Genomic DNA, 16,586 nt, shown 5'->3' on the forward strand with positions numbered 1-16,586 from the left:
GGACCAATGGTAATGAAGCCGAGCGAGGTCGGCTGGTGACGTAAGGGGGTGGAGGCGGGACGTAGAGCGTAGTCACCTGGGGCGGCGTGGGTTGGCTTTTGGTAGCTGGCTCGGCTGAGGGCCGCGGGGCCGGCGCCCGGCGCGAGAGATGGGGCTGCCGGCTGTGTAGGGGCCATGCCGCCCGGACCCCGGACCCGTCCCGCTCCGCGCCCCGGCCGCCGCGCCCCGCGTCCGCGCCGGCATGGTGAACCTGGCGGCCATGGTGTGGCGCCGGCTTCTGCGGAAGAGGTGGGTGCTCGCCCTGGTCTTCGGGCTCTCGCTCGTCTACTTCCTCACCAGCACCTTGAAGCAGGTCAGTGGCCGCCCGCCCTCCCGCGTTTGCTCCGGGCGCGTCGGGCACCTCTCCCGGCCTCCCGGCTTCCCCCCGCGGTGGAGGAGTTGCCTCTGCAGCCGCGCTGCCCCTGTGTCCGGAGATGTGGGCATTCGTGTCCTGGGACTGAGGACGGGCGGAGGGACCTGCCCGTTTCGTTGGTTCCTGGGGACGAAGACGCTCGTGGGCCTGGGGCCGAGCTGGGGTGGAACCCAGGCCTGTGGGCCCTTGCTCTGCGGTGGTTATTACCCTGCGGCCCCTACCTGCTTTCTGCCCGCCAGGTCCCGTGCTAAGGGGGCGTGTGTTTCTCACTCATGCTCGCTGCCGTCTTGGGAGGTGGCGTCCTTGTAAGAGCAGGGAAAGCGGGACTCGAGAGGCCGAGGTGGGTGGGCCCGTCAACAACCGCGCTGCGAGGCCAACGTCTGGCCTGGGCTTAATTCGGGGGCTCAGTGGTCCCCCCGAGAGACTCCACAGGACCCACGAAGTGCCCTTTCTGTGCGTAACTCGGGTGGCTGGAATTTTCTTTTCACCCCCTTAGTTTTTCTTCTATGTGAGAACTCGAGAGAAAAGACAGGGTGGTTTGGTGGGAAACGTTCCCCAACGCAGTAGAACCGTCCCGCTTGAGCGTTTGAGGTTTTAGAAGGAAGACCATCCAGAGGGTGTACCTTGGACAACCCAGGTGTATGCTGTTGTCCTGTGTAGCTATTGAAGGCTCCCCTTTTCACTCTCTAGGGTCAGATTTGTACAGAAACGACATCACTGAATAGAAAATAAACTACACGGTCACCCCAGTTTTAGTGGTTGGCAGGGCAGCTGTGAAAAGGGAAGACAGCGAAGGCTGAGTGTTGGAAGCTTCTTTTATTAACCGGGTGGGTGGCTGACGTTCATGTGAACTCCGTGCTTCCAGGACTTGTGTTTTCTGCCACCGCACAGGCGACTGCTCATGGGCACTTGTCCCTTCTCTGTCTGGCGGACTTGTGAATGTTGTAAGTGCTCCCAGCTTGATCCAGGTGTTCTCTGGCATCGTGGTTTAAATACCAGCTGTATGGTCTTGGGATCCCAATTCATAACTCCAGCCTAGACCAGTCCAGAAAACCCCAAATGCTCTATCTGCTGCCTCCACAGTGTATCCTGGAACTGTTCCTGTCTCCTCGTTGTCACTGCTGCCACCCTCAGCCCAGCTGTCTTCATCTCCTGCCTGGACCACTGCAGTACCCACCAATAGGTCTATGCTTTCTTCTTTGTCCTGCAGTCAATTCTCTACCCCACTGTAGGGCGATGCTCTTTAAAAAGTCCGTCACAGCGCTCCCCGGTGTATAATTCTTTTTTGGGTTCTTACTGCACTGGGTTACACCCCAGACTCTGTTCCACGATTATGGTGAATCTTTTATGTCACTTCAGGTCAGGCTGGCTGTTACTGCCTCAGGCCAGACTGGGTGACACAATCTATATTATTTCAGTGCCTTGCCCAGAGACCTGCTTTATTTTCTTTGTGGTAGGAACTGAACGTTTCTTGTTCATTTACTTGTTTATCTGTCTCCTCTCACTCTCCTTCTAGAATGTAATTTTCTTGAGAACAGAAGATTGTGTTGTTTATAGGATCCCAGCCCCTAGAAGTCTGCCAGGCACTTCATGGGTACTCAAATATTGGAACAAATGCGTGAGTCTTTTCATTGGGATGACCTTTTCCTTTCTTAGTCTGGCACGCTCCTAATTTTTCATGTCTTGAATCAGACGCTGTCTTCTCTGTGACCTTGTCTACAACCACCTTTTCAGTGTTCAGTGCACCTTGTTCATTTTTTTTATTACTGTGTCTTTTTAAAATACCTGTGATTTATGACCCTAATTGAGATGTATTTTTCCGAGGGTGGGAGGTGATGATTGTGATTTCCCTAAAACTGTTGGCAAAAGTTTTGTTTTGCACATTTCTTCAGGTCTAATTCCCCCACGGCCTAAGAAACACTAAGAAACTCTTTAGCTATAACTTCCTTATCCCTACCAGTCAGCGACCACTAGTCAACCTTCTGTCTCTGTCGATTTGCCTATTTTGGACATTTCATATGAGTGGAACTTTATGTGGTCTTCTGTGTCTGGCTTCTGTCAGTTCGAGACCAATGTTTTCAAGGTCCATCCATGTTATAGTATGTGTTAGTACTTCATTTTTATGTCCAAATAATATTCCATTGTATGCATCTACCACATTTGGCTTTCCCATTCATCAGTCGATGGACACCTGGGTTGTTTCCACCTTTTGACTATTATGAAGAATGCTACCTACCATGAACATTGGTGTACAAAGTTTTGTTTGGAAATACGCTTTCAGTTCTCTTGGGTTTGGACCTAGGAGTGGAATTGATGGGTCATATGGTGACTCTTTTTCACTTTTTGAGGAACTGCCAGACTATTTTCTGAAGTAGTTATACCATTTGCAGTGAACTTTTCAGAGGCTATAATTGTTAAGTTTGATGTAGTATCAAAGAAGATTATCCATAATTATCTGGAAAAACCCTTAAAATATTCCCATTTCCAACTACACATCTGTGTCAGGTAGATTTTCTTCGTGTGCTTCAACCCGAACAACCTACTGCAGAGGGAGATAAGAGAATCCAGCTGTCTTCCATGAAGCCAGACATTTAAAAGATTTGCAGAAATGGGAAAACATTGCCTCTTCTCATTAAATTTCTTTTTTTTTTGTTTTGAAAAATATTTTCACACACATACACACAAACTGTTGAATAGGTTCATTGTTATTGTTAAATGAATAATTTGTCAAAAACAAATACTTTAAGAATTTATGTCTTAATTTCCAATATGATAAATGTCAAAAGCCATACTTCTCATAAACCCACATTTTGGGGTCCTCAATAATTTTTAAGAGTATAAAAGTTCCTTGGGACCAAAAACTTGGAATGCATTCTGGCTGATGCTCTCCCGCGGGCATTTGAGTGTGCTGCTTGGGCTTTGCTGCTTTGGTCAAAAGCAGCCAGGTGACTCTACTCAAGAGCCAGGTGACTTGAGGCGAGTTTGCTCCATGTTGCCTGTCCTCGGGTTCTGCATCTGTAGAATGTATGGCGCGTGGGGGTGGGGGTGGGGATTCGGGTTATTTGAGGCCGCGGAAAACTTCCGCGCTCCCTGTGACCCCGAGCTCTGCTTCACTGCCAAGAACGCATGGAGCAGATGCTGGGATTTTTGCTTAGAGAATAGTTGATTATCCTCTACTGCTTTGAATTCCCCCGCTTTTTTGGTTTTCATGTTAATTAATGCTTTGGGGGATAGTTGGAATTGTAGAGATGGGAGTGCAGGAGAAATTAGTGACAGTGGTGGGGATGCCATTGGCGGAGAGTATTGGGAACGGTGAGAGGTGCCAAGTGACTTGGGCACATTTCTTTAATAAATGTTTAGTGAGCACCAGTTGTGTGGTAGGCACAGCCTGCTAGGTGATGGAGATGGGGGGGCAAAGCAGAGGAGGCCTTCCTCTCCAAGCACCTATACTCTGCTGGAGGGTAAGGGGCAGAAGTGGCAAATAAGCAAAGTTACTTCATTTAATGATTTAGAATATTTGAAGAAAACAAAACAAGATGGCGTGATAGAGCAGCCAGGTGAGCCTAACTCTGGGGCATATGAGCTGAGATTACAGAAATCCCAGTCTGGGAGTCAGAAGAGTCCTTAGAGGTGAATAAATGTTCACGTGTGCAGTTCCTGACCGCCTCGTGGCTATTTGCATAACCCCTTGAAAATATATTAACGTCTTCAGCATTAAAGTAATGAAGTACGTAAATTGGTGCCAAGTTAGATACTGTTTAAAGTGGAATAAATCATAAGAGAAAGTTGCTAATCTGTTTTTTTGTTTTTCACTGATCACCAAGGTACATATATTTTTCAGAAAGTTTGTAAAGTACTACACACAGTAGAGGAGGAAAACAATCACCCATAATCTCACCAACCAGAGGGATTCACTGATGATATTTGGGCATGTTTTCTTCCTTCATTTTTCATGTTTTAAAAATATAATTGGGGCATACTATTTCTTCACTTTATTTATATATGTATATATATGTGTGTGTGTGTGTGTATCTCTATATATCTATATCTGTATCTATTTGTTTATATCTATATATACATTTACCCCATCTTTTAGAGATTTTTATAAGTAAAATTTTTATAACTAAAATTTTCCATGATCAGGTTGCATTTAGCCATTCCCCCAATGTTAGACGTGTTGGATGCCCTCTGGCCTTTATCCCTTTTTTTCCTGTTGTTTTTTTCTTCTTTTTTGGAGAACCATAAGCAAATCTTTTAATGACAATGCCTTCTGTTTAAGTGCTTTACTCCTTAAATGGGACATTTATTTCATTTGGTCCTTATGATAACCCCTGAAAAATAGGACAGTTATTAACATACCTTTTAAAATCAGAGGTTAACATACATTAGTAATAAAACATTTCTGTAGCTCCTTACAATTTATGAAGCAAGTTCTCATGTTTGTTTGAGCTCCTTTTGTTCCTGTTCCTTTCTTTGGACCCCAGCGTAACCTGGGTGGACATGTGCAGTAAAGGACCGCACTGATTGCTGGTACCGCTTTATCCACTGCTCTGGAGGTTCTTGGAGAATAGAGACCCTGACTACCTTTGTCTCTCTTTCTTTGATGCCTTGTAAGATCTTGATGTCTTTGAATGAATGAATGAATCTTGAATGAAAAAAATATATATGTACATATATAGGAAGATTCTTAAAATTGAGACAACTTAATAGGGTAAGTGGAACCCTGGGAAAGGTCTGAAACCACCCATGCAATGAAGGACTCCTGTCAGTGCCCCTTCCACCACACCCTCTGCACACAAGTGAACATGTGCTAATTCGTTACATTTGCCACTTACACAGTCTCCTGTACAGTTTCTTTTGATTGTACAACACTTATTCAGTCCTTTTGGCAAAGTCTTGAGTATTCATGTCTGAAAACAAGTCCTGGTGCTGGGAGAATTGCCTTCCTGTTTACTAGGAATGTGATTATGTGGAAGAGGTCCTTCTGGGATACACTTGCCCATGAACTCTTGGTTTTTTCCCCCAGGAAGAATAACAAGATAGTTCAGAGTAATGTTAAGAGCACTTTTAACCTTGTTGTGAGATTCAGTTTACTGCACTTTGACCAGTCTCTTAACAGTCTTTATGGCCATTAATTTACCTAGGGTAGCATTTGACGATTGGTTTAGTTTGCACATGGCTTGATTACGCAGGTAACTGATAGGTCCCAGCAGAGCAGAGGAGTATGAATTTGCAGGTAGTTAAGCAGTATGCACCAAAGTGATTGCCCCATGTTCCCAAGGCTTTTGCACTTAGCTCTTCTTGCACCAACCGAGGAATACAGATGTTGTTTTTGTGTAACCCATCCTATTCCTGCCAGTTCTTTCCTTTAAAAGAAACAAAAAAGGAGCAGAACAGAAATGAAAGCCACCTTGAAGGACTGCTTTGCACTAGTAATTAAAGAACAAAATCCAGTCCTGGTGTGGTGGTTGTAAAATTGTAAGCACTGTTATATAAATGCTGGTAATATTACAAATGGGACGTGTAACTTTGGGAAGTTATTTGGCACTGTTTAGCACTGACTACTTTTAATAATTACTGCAACAAATTATTCAAGAGAATAAACAAATTCTATATTTTTATTGCAGTGCTATCTATGATTAAAAATCAAACAAACCTGGGACGGGCTAAATGTTGATCTGTAGAGGGTATGTTTACTAATTTATGGCACACCAGCATGATGGATTATTATATGGCTCTGAAAATGTGATTCTCAAGATGATGTAGGTACTTGAATGGTTTATCATCCAATTATTGTCAAGAAGTGCTGAATGCAAAGCATCCTCACTTGTAAGTGTAAATGCCAGGGTCCAAGGCTAGAAGTTAATAGGCAAAAATTGGTACAGCTTCACTTAAGTGATGGGATTGTGGGCAATTTTTGTCTCTAACGTTGGTAATCAATTTTTTGATTTTTAATTTTGGAATAATTATAGATTTACAGAAAAGTTTCAAGGAGAGTACAGAGTTCCCATAGGTCCCTGACTTAGTGTTTCCTATTGTTACATAATTGTAATCATGTTTTAAACAATGTTTTTATCATTCTATTTTAAATTAAAAATGAAAATATTCCAAATACGATTTTTTTAAAAAGCTGTTAATAATCGCTTCCGGCGCTTCCGTGTTAGTAGTCTGTAATACAGCTTTCTGTGCCGTTATCTCACCACTTACAAACCTGTATGTGTATGTCATTGTAATTGTCATAATACAGTGTGATAGCGTGCACATTATTTGGTAGCTTGCTATTTCACTTAATGTACCATGGACATCCAGTTGTCTACAACCCTGTCTATATTAAAATCATCTGGGTGCTTTTAAAAATACTGATACCCAGGTCCCATCTACAGAGATTTTTACTCAGTCTGGAATTGCGCTCAGGAATCAGAATTTGTTTAAAGGTTCCCTACATAACCTAATGTGCAAGTCAGGTTTAAGAACTACTATAAATACATTATCAGTTATAACCAGGTTTTGGGGGTATTTTTTGGTAATAGCCATAGTTATCATAATAGCCACAGATATACCAGTGTTTATGCAATCATTTCTCTATTGTTGGGTTTCCAGTTTTCCTACCACATAAGCAGTGCTATTTAAAATAAACCCAGGTGATCCTTTCCCATTGGTACTTTCTATCGGATGGGCCTCAAAAATGTGTTTGCTGGGCCAAATTATGTGTGGATATGTTTATTTTAAATAATAACAACTCTTCCCAGTTCTTTCCTAAAGAAACTTTAGTAACTATAAAGACCCTTTCCATTACTTTAAAGTATTCAACCTTTGCCATCAAACTTTCAAGGTTAGTCCCTTTTGCTCAGTGACACATGACAGATCATTTTTAAAATTAATGTTTAAATTAAATTGATTGAGGTATCATTGGTTACTAAGATTCTTAATGTTGAAAGCCACAGAATTCTATTAAAATGGTGAAATGTTTAACGTATATAAAAAGTCTTTGGGGGGAGTTTTTTGTAATTCCCCCCTCCAACAACAACAATAGGTTGAAGAATTCAGAAGGTGGCTGACTGTCTCATGCTTGGCTTGTTTTCTGGCACTTGGGCCCTTCCACCTTCGTTTACTTAATAGTGCAGATACGGGAAAGGCAATTCTAAAGGCTCACCCATAGCTTGGAGGCTAGCAGGAAAGGTCCAAACTCTTGCCTCTAGAGCAGCTAGCTCTTCCCTTTGCATGTCTAGGTAAAGGGCTGGCTGGCAAGGATGTCTTTTGTAAAGAAAGGTATGTTATAAGGATTACATACTCAGTGTTTTTTATAGAAGAAATTTGCAAGTTGACATGCTTCTTGCCCCCAAAATCAACCTCCTAATTCTGGATTCCCGTACATTTAAGTACTCATAACTGCAAATGAAAGTGTATTGTGCTCTAGACGCGTCCGGGTATTGTCTGAAATGACAATTGTGAAATTTCTTTGAAGTTTCTTCTCTTTTACATTCTATTCCACCATGTATTTGTTTTAATATCAAAAACTATTTTAAATGACTTGTCATCAGAAAGAAAAAGTTCAAAACCTTTTTCCTCCACAATTTTTTCACAAAATTAAAACTTTTATACACCTTTATCACCATGTAATCCAGGGGCCTTGGTGTAAGTACTCTGGTTTTGAAGCAAAGCCCTACTTTATTACTTTTCCCTACAGGTTTGTTCTGCATTTTATTTTGTGACTTGGGCTCAGCCTTTGCTTTTACCAGGGACTGCAGGTTCCCAGGATGCAAGTTCCTTTACATTGTTTCTGTCCTGCTGCTGTGGTTTCTATGAAAAATTGGTAGAAAAGCAAGAAATGATACTTGAACCTTCTCATTTATGGTCTCTTTGTAGGAGGAGAGGGCAGTGAGAGATCGGAATCTCCTCCAGGTTCAAGAGCGTGAACAGCCCATTCTCTGGAAAGTGCAGTTTAACTTGGGCAATAGCAGTCGGCCCAGCAACCAGTGCCGGAACTCCATTCAAGGGAAGCACCTCATCACGGACGAACTAGGTAAGGCAAGGCGGCTGGCTTCCTTCTTCTCCTGCACTCGGGGATGCACTCCAGTGTGACCATTCCTAGGGGTTTTTAGGAGCAATTTTATACAAGGCCTTTTCCCTTCTTGCTCGTTTTCAACATTTCTCACATCTTTTGTCTTGCATACCTCACTCATCATTCGAGGTTCCCCTCAACATGAGAGAAGCTTGGTTTGATAGTTCTAACACCGAAGTTCCTTGTGCCTGTAGCTTACAGTTTTAGGATTTTATCATGAGTCAGCCCCTAGGCTACTCCTGCCAATCTCTTCGCAGCCCCAGTATTTTCAGATCTTGCTAATCTTTTCTTCTCATTTTGTTGAACTCTATAAGAGCTCAGTTTTCCTCCTTGGTGACCTGAAGAAGACCCCACACACATAGTGTTGGCACTTAGGAAATGTACTTGTTTACTGATTGACTGACTGGATAATAGCAAAAGAATTACAAACACATTCAAAATATGTTACTCCTGCAGTTAAAATATCTGTCTGTGTTGGCGCTTTCTCCCAGAGTCTGCTCACTTTTTTTTAGTCATGAAGAAGGGATTCCTGGGCCGGTGTGGTAGTTGGATTAGACAACTGCTAAAGTTCTTACCACTTTATGACGGGCTCAGTCTTCCCGAAGAAAGACTCCCACTAATTCTTAGCCTGCATTAATTGTGCTCTTACTATGTGCTGGGCACTGAGCTAAAGCTCTCCTTGAATATCTCATTTGATTTTTGCAACACTCCTATGAAGTGTAGGTATTGCTATCATACCTCTAAAGGTATTGTCACTTTGTAGGTGAAGACACAGGTACCACGAGGCTAAGGAACTTGCCCAACGTGGCAAGGACTCTCGGAAACCATAAATGGGATGCCGCTGTTGCCTTAAACAAGTAACACTTTCCCTCGATGTCTACTATCCAAACTGTTTAGAGTTCCCTGGGTGTTTTACAGATTCTTCTTTCAACGGTGGTTTGCAAGTAATCTGGTTGGTTGGTTTGCAAGATTAAATTTTACTCTGTTTCAAAGACTTTCAGAGCAAATGGTTACGGACATGACACTACTGAAATTGATGTAGCTGACCTTGAATTAGAATCTTCATCTGTACTTGGTGAAGCTGAACAAAGCGAAGACGTGCTATCTCTCACATGGAAACTACAGTGCATTATTATTGTTATTATTTTAAAGTTTGCATTCCCATCAAATAAAAAAAAACCAGTTTTTCCGAAAGGATCTCAGACCAGATGAGATTATTTGTAATTGAAAGAAGAATCAGAGGAAAACCACCCATCTTGGGTAGAAGAGCTGGACAGTTTTGCAAGGAAAAGGCACTGACTACTCAGCATTGCTGCCAGTGCCAACCTCTGTTTTTAGGATTACGTTGAAAAACAAATACGATTGCAAATCACCTGCATGTTTTTGGTTTGTTTGGTTTAAATAGAGTAAAATTTGGCGACAGTACCTTACTTCCACAAAGTGACACAGCTAGTTAGCGGGCAGACCTGGGACTAGGACTGAACGTGGAGTTCAGTGCTTTTTTTCTATAGACTGTTTTGTTTGTATGACACTCAGTGAGAAAACATGAAATCGTTTCTTCTGATTAATTCAAGTGAGTCAGAGACTCTCAGACTTCTTAAATCAAATGTTCCAAGAATCAAAAAAATTTAAGAGCCACAGTTTTATTTTAACTCCATGAGTTTGGGAGAGGAGAGCAGTTTAAATAAAGCAAATTTGCAGGACTGTATGCTCTCTTGCAAGCAGATGCCACCGTGAATATTGCCAGGGTAACACATTATTAAATAAGACAACCAATTAGAACTGCAGGCTTTTCAAAGGTTAGAAGTTAATTTCTCAGTCAGTGACACACACCCTGTGGTTGCTATCTTACAGGACTCCTTGTTGGAAATGTTTGCATGAGTAGATTTATGATGCGAAAGGTGAAATCTCGATGAGCTTTCTTTCACTAGGCACTAGAAAGACCTGTGATTTCAAGGCTACTGGCAGTTAGCACTGGGGACAATAAGAAAGCCTGAGATGGTGATGCTGACAGTGGGGAAGTGAGAAAAGGGCAGAAAGATAATTTCAACAAGTGGAATTCAGGTCACATTATATTCTACATCTTCCCGACACAAGTGATAAGATTACTGTGTATTTATAATTTGGGGCAGAATTTCGAGAAACATGCAGGGTTATTTGGATTTTAAACATTTTCATAATTCCTTTGAAGAAAGTGAGTAAGAATAGCTAGGAAGAATCCCAGAAATGTTTATGATAGCGTTAGCATCTTCCTCTTAATTTGGAAGACAGAATGGCATATTCAAAATAACAGCAGAAAGCACCAGTTTCCAGGTAAGCCTCAAGTTTTCAAGTGTTAAGGAGGGCTCTTTTAGTCTCTTCCATTGTTTTTTTACTGGTGCCTCCTGCTTTTGCACAGTCTTTGTTTTCCAGAGTAGTTTCTGAAAACAACCTTATACTTTAGGTCTCATTCTCTGAGGGTTAAGAAGCTGGGGCATTTGGAATGGAATGATCTAGGAACAGGTGCTCTGCACCTGTGGGCCTGGCCATACCCCGGTGGAGCCACACGTGCACCTGGGAGTTTCCCTAGGGCACACTGTTGCCCTCGCGCTGGTGCTCTCCCGTTTTTCTTTCCCACTCCCAGAAGGATGTAGAGAAATGTCTGTTTAGGAGCTCCGAACAGTAAATTATCTTTTGCAAAGAGATTCTTAAAGTTGGACGTGGAATGATTGGGTTGGGGGCGGTGAGAGATTGATTGATTGATTTGTGTGTGTGTGTGTGTGTGTGTGTGAGTGTGTGAGTGTGAATGCGCGCGTGTGTGCTCGCGTTCGCACACACATGGGTAATGGGATTTATGAGGAGTGGAGGGAATAGGATTTTTCTTCCTTGGGTGTTAGAGGACACCTTTTCCCTGATGTTGAGGGGTAATTGCATCCCTGGCATGTATAGTTAGTTACAAACAGCCTAAATCAATTTATAAAGCTACAAAATAAATGGCAAGCATTTAAAAGATATTTGTAAAGAGTGTGGGAGTATTATTATTTTTTTTACATAAAAGCATCTCACTTTCAGGAATGAGTGCCTTGGTCGTTCCAATTTTCAGATTTTTGTTTGAAAAAATGACTTGTCTTCAGGCATGGCTTGCGTAGGTTAGAACAGGAAAACACTGGTGTGATTTGACGTGGTGATTAAGTCAAATAAACACACGGCATCAGACCAACAACAGGCCGTTTTAGGTAGAGACGATGTGGAGCCTACTTATGATACGGGGTCCATCGTGTTTCCCGCTCACGGCCGCAGGAGGAAAGCAAAGCCCTCATCACAGTGTCTGATTCCTGCCTCTCTGGTGCTTAGGACACTCCAGACTGGGTTCTCGCTCTCTGTTCTTTGCATGCGGTGCCTTTCATTGCTGCTTGCAGATCAGCCCTGCTGGGGAGCTGGGAGGGCTGCGGGTTCTGTACTCAGGGTAGTCTCTGATTTGCAGGATATGTTTGTGAAAGGAAGGATTTGCTGGTGAATGGCTGCTGTAACGTCAACGTCCCGGGCACCAAGCAGTACTGCTGTGATGGCTGCTTGTCCAACGGCTGCTGTAGCGCTTACGAGCACTGCGTCTCCTGCTGCCTGCAGCCCAACAAGGTATGGAGAGCTGCTCCTTGTTCTGCATCTGCTTTTGTCTTTCTGCCTTTATTGTATGATGAGCATTGGCCTCTTCCCCGGAGATTCTTGTGAGGACAGAACTCTGAAGGGAACTTTGTAGGTGTCAGAAATTGCTGCTGTGAAGTAGCCTTTGTCTGCAAGGAAAGGAAGTGGTTCCCAGTTACTTGAATGGTTCTTTTGCAGAATGGGCCATTGTATTGCTAATCAGATATCTAATGAATAAGATACCAGCACTCTTGCTAGCTCCTTTGAGCTGGCTGCCTCCCTTTCTCTACCCCACCCCCTCCATTATTAGTCTCTTAGTTTAGGAGAAATATCCAAGGTTACCTTGTGCTGCTGAGTCTGGAATTTATTACAGGTACTAACTTTTGTTTCCATAGCAACTTCTCCTGGAGCGCTTCCTCAACCGGGCAGCTGTGGCATTCCAGAACCTCTTCATGGCCGTGGAAGATCACTTTGAATTGTGTTTGGCTAAATGCCGGACCTCATCCCAGGTCAGCAGCCCTGATATTTCTATCTGGGGGATGGGCGGGTGGAAGTCAGGGGCTAAAAGAAAACTGAAAATAATGACAGTGGAGACATGATGATGATAATGGGGGTGGGTGATAATGGAGAAGAGACTCAAATGAAGCTTTGTTTTGTGGAATGATAATGTTTAGAATGTCAACATGAGATTTATACAGTTAGGGAAGTAAAATATTTATAGTATTAAATCAAGGTCTAATCAACTGGCATCTCCCCTAACTGATTGGCATATCTACACTTTAAGTGGAAGCTTAAAATTATTTTTAAGTCTGGTTGGGATTCTAATAGTCTAATTTCTGAAAGAAGTTCTCCCGTCTTTGGCTGAGATGTGACAAAGGCTTTCCAGCAACCACTCATTGAAAGTAAGTAGTAATTTGTTCTGGGACAGAGTTGTGGTTTATTTTAGGATTTGAGGGGATGGGACAGGTGGATGTTTAAAAATACATGAATAAAGGTGTAGGTTGTCAGGCTCTCAATATTTATTATACTGTCATCAAATGCTTTGCTGTGGGCACTAAACGTTGCACCTGCCGCTGAAAGCGTCTGCAAGTCTTTTGCTTTCCATCCCTGTGTGTCCTCGCCTCTGCTTTTGTGGTTGGGCAGTGCTCCGAGCCGTCTTTGTGAAACCACCAGACGTGTGTATTGCACAAGCGCACTTCTGGCTTCTATTCATGGTGTCTCCAAGATTGTGCGGCTTCGTCCGAGATAACTGACTCATTTGTCATTTTCTGGAACTCTTGTACCCTTTGCCAGATTCCTGTGTCCACCTTTTGATTTTACGCCGTTTTTTATGTCTCTGGTCTGCTCCTCGAGCATTCAGCATCATTGGATAAATGTTTCAGGGATTATAATGAGCATTTGAAAGCATAAAGAAATTCCTGATGGGCTTGTTTTGTGGGAAGAGCTTTCCACTTGAATGGGCTTTAAAGGAATGTGGAGGAAGGCTGAACACATGATTCATTTTGATTCAGATTCTCTCTCATTCTGAGAAACACTAGAAAAGGCGAAATATTTTCTTTCCTTAACTGATAAAACCCGGGAGTTATTTCACTTGTGAGTGAAGATGTTAAACTTTCTGACTTTGTCTTTTTATTGTAAAAGATTTCCCAGTTGCCAATTTGTTTTGAGAGCAGTATCCCAAGAAAGAAGCTTTTGGCTGCATGTCTAGAAATTGGATTAATACTTACAATGGTAGATGTTTAGCATTGGTCTTGGACTAATTACTGAACTCTAGACTAGCCAAATACTCAAGTTGCCTGTATGGAAAACAAATTACTGAAAAATTAACCATCGGGATGATTTTTTGAAATCACACTTCCCATTTGCTAAGTCGAATGAGGCTTGTGTGGTATTGTGGGATTTGGTTCGTGTGCCAAACCTTGAGGTACATGAAACGTTATGAAAGTGATCTGAAGTGTACCTCCTCCATCTCTGCAGAGTTTAGGACAGCGACTGAATTTCTCTGTGCAGCACAGGGCCAGGTCAAAAAAACACCCATTGGATCTTACTCTAACATAAAATGGTTTGAGAAAAAATAGTTGTCTTGAGTTGCCCAAGTCACAGCGAGGTTGTTCAAAAACTCATTACTATGCATAAAGAGAAACAGAAAAACAGTGATGTTATGTCCATTTTCATGTTCTTCATTGGCATTCTGCGTTGTCATTCGCCTTGTTCCAGAAAGTGCCTTGGAGCCTTTTAGTGACATTTGGAGATGGACTTGTCCAGGCTCCTGCAGGGAGTGTCTGACAGCAGTCCTGCTTTGACGTTCGCGGCTCGGAAAGGGAGATGTGTGCGACTCTGCTCTCTCTCACGGCGCTCTTGTCTTCCCTTTTGCCAACAGAGCGTGCAGCATGAGAACACCTATAGGGACCCTATAGCAAAGTACTGCTATGGAGACAGCCCTCCCGAGCTCTTCCCCGCGTGATGGGCGCAGAAGACTTGCCGTGCTCGCGGCTGAGGCACGTGCAGCCTGAAGCCAGGCTTCCACGGTCGATAGTCCGTGGGAAGGAGAGAGGCGTCGTGCGGAAACCATGGCTTTGACCACTTCTCGTGTTGTACTCTGTGGCTTCGCTCCCCGCCGGGCTTTACCAGATGGGACTGCTGTGTAAAGCACCGTGGAAACACTAGAGGGTCACGTTCGAAAAAGACAGAACTGCGGGCGACCTTGTGGAGGGGTTGGCACTTGGGGCGCCTCCCCCATCGCAGCTGCTCAGGGCCTGTGGTCACTCAAGTTCTCAGCGGGGCCCTTCACTGTCAAGTTATTTATTGGATTTCTTTGGAGTCATGGGAAAATGATACTGTTTAGGAAAATGCCCTGTCGTGATAGTTGAATATATTCCAGGAAACTGTTGTTTGTCTTGTGTTCTTGAGTTTCATGAATTAAATCATGCCTTCACCCAGATCAAATGTTTGGCCTCTCAGAAAGGGGCATGTTCTCTCAAGGTCGTTATTTTTGGTTTTGTTTTAACAGCATCCTCAGGAGTGGACCCTGAACACCATATGCTGACATCTAAAATTGTCTGAAATCTCAAAGACACTCTTCTACTCTAATCTGGTGCCAGCCTTCTAGCAGCTGGCACCATGTGCTCTCAGCTTTTTTTCTCATGGTATCTGGGATACTTGGATACCTATGTGTGAACACTATTTTAACCACAAGTTCTGAGTTATTATCCTGGAGGGTTTCGTTCTTGTTTCCTATGAAATGACTTGTCTGCTCAGCCGGGTCCTGTGGGAGCCTCAGGAAATTGACCTCCTCCTCTCCTGTCATGGAAACCCTGTGTTAGGGCAAGTCCTCGATGGAGACACATCTAGCAACTGGCTGTACGCAGTCATCCTTTACTGCCCCAGCTGCAGGAGATGTAGCAGGTGCAGGTGTTCAGTATCCCTGTAATTTGCAAAGAAGAAGAAGAGGAGGAAACCCACGTATCTATCAAGGAGCTGTAAGAAACTCGCATCTACCCTAAGTGGGACCCGTGAATGGACGCTGGATGTGCAGGGTGCTGGGCTACACACTCTGGGTGCTCCCCACGTTTCTAGGACAACACTAAGTCTCCCTGGGTCAAGGCCAAGAGCGTTGGGTCCTCAGCTCAAGATATGCCCCTTGAATACTAGCACCACCCTGCTCAGGAGTTCCATTCACGCACAGCTCTCTCCTGCAGTCCTTCACTGAGCGCGGGCTTGAGCAAGGTCTTTTCCATTTTTTTCGTTGTTCACGTTGTTGACCTTGGAGCAGGGCACTAGTGTTACAATTTGCTTTCAACACTTTTTTTTTCCAGTGGAGCTTTTTTTTTGGCCATGTTTGCCTTCCTGTATATTTCTACCGTGTGTAATAGTGATTTCCCTTAACTTCCTCCTATTACTTCTTAACACTAATCTTACCAAAGTAGTTTGTACCCCTAAATAAGTTTCCTTAGAGGGTAAGCTGTCTGGCAGTTGTTTTTAAATGTTAGATCACCAGAAATGTATTCACTTTGCAGTGGACTTTTCGGGTTCTCTGTATTCATGGGTGCTAAATCAAACTTTGTATGTGAAAGAAATGTGCACGTCTGGACGTTTTACCGTCTCATCCTTTTTGGTAACTCAGTTGCTATTTGAGTCTGTCTTCTGTGGGTTGTCACTGGTATCAGTCTCTTTGAGCTTATCTGAACTCTTGAGCAATATAACAGAGATTTGATGTGAAAACAGTTTATATCAACGGTTGTTAACCTGTGCCTGTTTACTTTGTACTTGAATATTGACGAGCACACTGCATTTTCCGGGCTTTCACAAGCAGTATCTACAGTCTTGTGATAGAGAATTAAGCTTGCTTGTATTCGTACCTCCTAGATGAGGCAATGGTAAGAGGTGAAGTGACTTCCCAGACTCCCCACTGAGATTTAATGACAGAACCAAAACAAGGACTTCATCTTGGGCTCCGGGTTCACTGTCCTTTCCTCCACCTCTCGCCAGCTC

At 43.3% G+C, this 16,586-nt stretch overlaps 1 protein-coding gene across 3 annotated transcripts; it reads left to right on the forward strand.

Moving 5' to 3' along the window:
• The first annotated feature begins 58 nt into the window (after window positions 1-58).
• Window positions 59-16,329, forward strand: SPRING1 (SREBF pathway regulator in golgi 1). 3 transcript variants are annotated; one of them, XM_019734106.2, is made up of 5 exons: window positions 59-352; window positions 8,279-8,435; window positions 11,938-12,089; window positions 12,491-12,604; window positions 14,476-16,329. In XM_019734106.2, the coding sequence occupies exons 1-5, from the start codon at window positions 242-244 to the stop codon at window positions 14,557-14,559; spliced, it is 618 nt and encodes a 205-aa protein (XP_019589665.2). In that variant the 5' UTR covers window positions 59-241; the 3' UTR covers window positions 14,560-16,329. The 3 variants fall into 3 exon arrangements, with proteins under 3 accessions (XP_019589665.2, XP_074177374.1, XP_019589664.2); XM_019734105.2 differs by having other exon boundaries at window positions 61-288; XM_074321273.1 differs by lacking the exon at window positions 8,279-8,435 and having other exon boundaries at window positions 60-352; window positions 14,476-14,694.
• Window positions 16,330-16,586: the final 257 nt, after the last annotated feature.

This window comes from Rhinolophus sinicus, linkage group LG16 (assembly GCF_036562045.2).
Source record: "Rhinolophus sinicus isolate RSC01 linkage group LG16, ASM3656204v1, whole genome shotgun sequence".
Classification (NCBI taxonomy): Eukaryota; Metazoa; Chordata; class Mammalia; order Chiroptera; family Rhinolophidae; genus Rhinolophus; species Rhinolophus sinicus.